Genomic DNA, 790 nt, shown 5'->3' on the forward strand with positions numbered 1-790 from the left:
CAGCTTCGAAGCAGTCGACACTATCGGGGACTTCTTCGTCACACTGGTCACTCTTGCTGGAGGAGACCGAGTAACCACCAATGGTGAGCTCTTGATCTTCACCTGAAACTTTGAAGCCGAAGGCGGCGACTTGATCAAGAACTTGTGTGGAGTAGTCTGAGTGTTTTGCTTGTTTCTTGCAATGACCGGAGACCTTGTCTTGAAAAACTTTTTCTGTTCTATTGAGTTTGTGGAAGAAAACAGAGGATTGGGAAATAGAACAGTTTTTTTAGCCCATGGCTTATGCCTGGGAGAAACTCTGTTTGCCAAGTATCTACTAATTTCTTTCTCGGTTTCTCTTTTATTTGGAGGCGATATTTTGAAGTTGATTCGGGAACGAGCCCGGCGGAGTGTCGGGGAGTTCAATTCTGGTCGAGTCGAGTGTGCTTTGTTTTGCTTCTCCTTTTTCCTTCTGGCCCTGAGCTCTGTGTCTTCAAGCTGAGGTCTGTGTTTTCTCTGGCGTGTAACAGGAGTTTTTGGATCTTCTAGGGTGATTTTCTTGGTTTTGTTGGAAACTGCTGCCACTATTTCTTTTGCAAATTGACTTGCTTGCAGGATTTCTCCGACCGTTTCTCCAACGAGCAGTGCCGGCAATGACATTCGCCGCCATTCCCCTGCTTGAATAAAAGAATCTTGGTTTATTTCCTTGTCACTTCAATGTGTTTCCCACAAAAAAGAAAAAAAGAAACTAATTTCTTTTATTCAAAATAGTGTGAACGCACAGAAACTAATTTCTGTTTTCTCCACATGA

General features: G+C 43.4%; 1 protein-coding gene across 1 annotated transcript; it reads right to left on the minus strand.

The window, feature by feature from the left end:
* Positions 1-6: 6 nt before the first annotated feature.
* On the minus strand, positions 7-691 carry LOC112090996 (probable microtubule-binding protein TANGLED; the record flags this gene model as incomplete). The annotated part of the gene is made up of 1 exon (XM_024163589.1): positions 7-691. A coding segment is annotated over one exon (685 nt), but the record flags the coding sequence as incomplete, so codon positions are not given.
* Positions 692-790: the final 99 nt, after the last annotated feature.

Source organism: Morus notabilis, unplaced genomic scaffold, assembly GCF_000414095.1.
Source record: "Morus notabilis unplaced genomic scaffold, ASM41409v2 Scaffold7435, whole genome shotgun sequence".
Taxonomy (NCBI): Eukaryota; Viridiplantae; Streptophyta; class Magnoliopsida; order Rosales; family Moraceae; genus Morus; species Morus notabilis.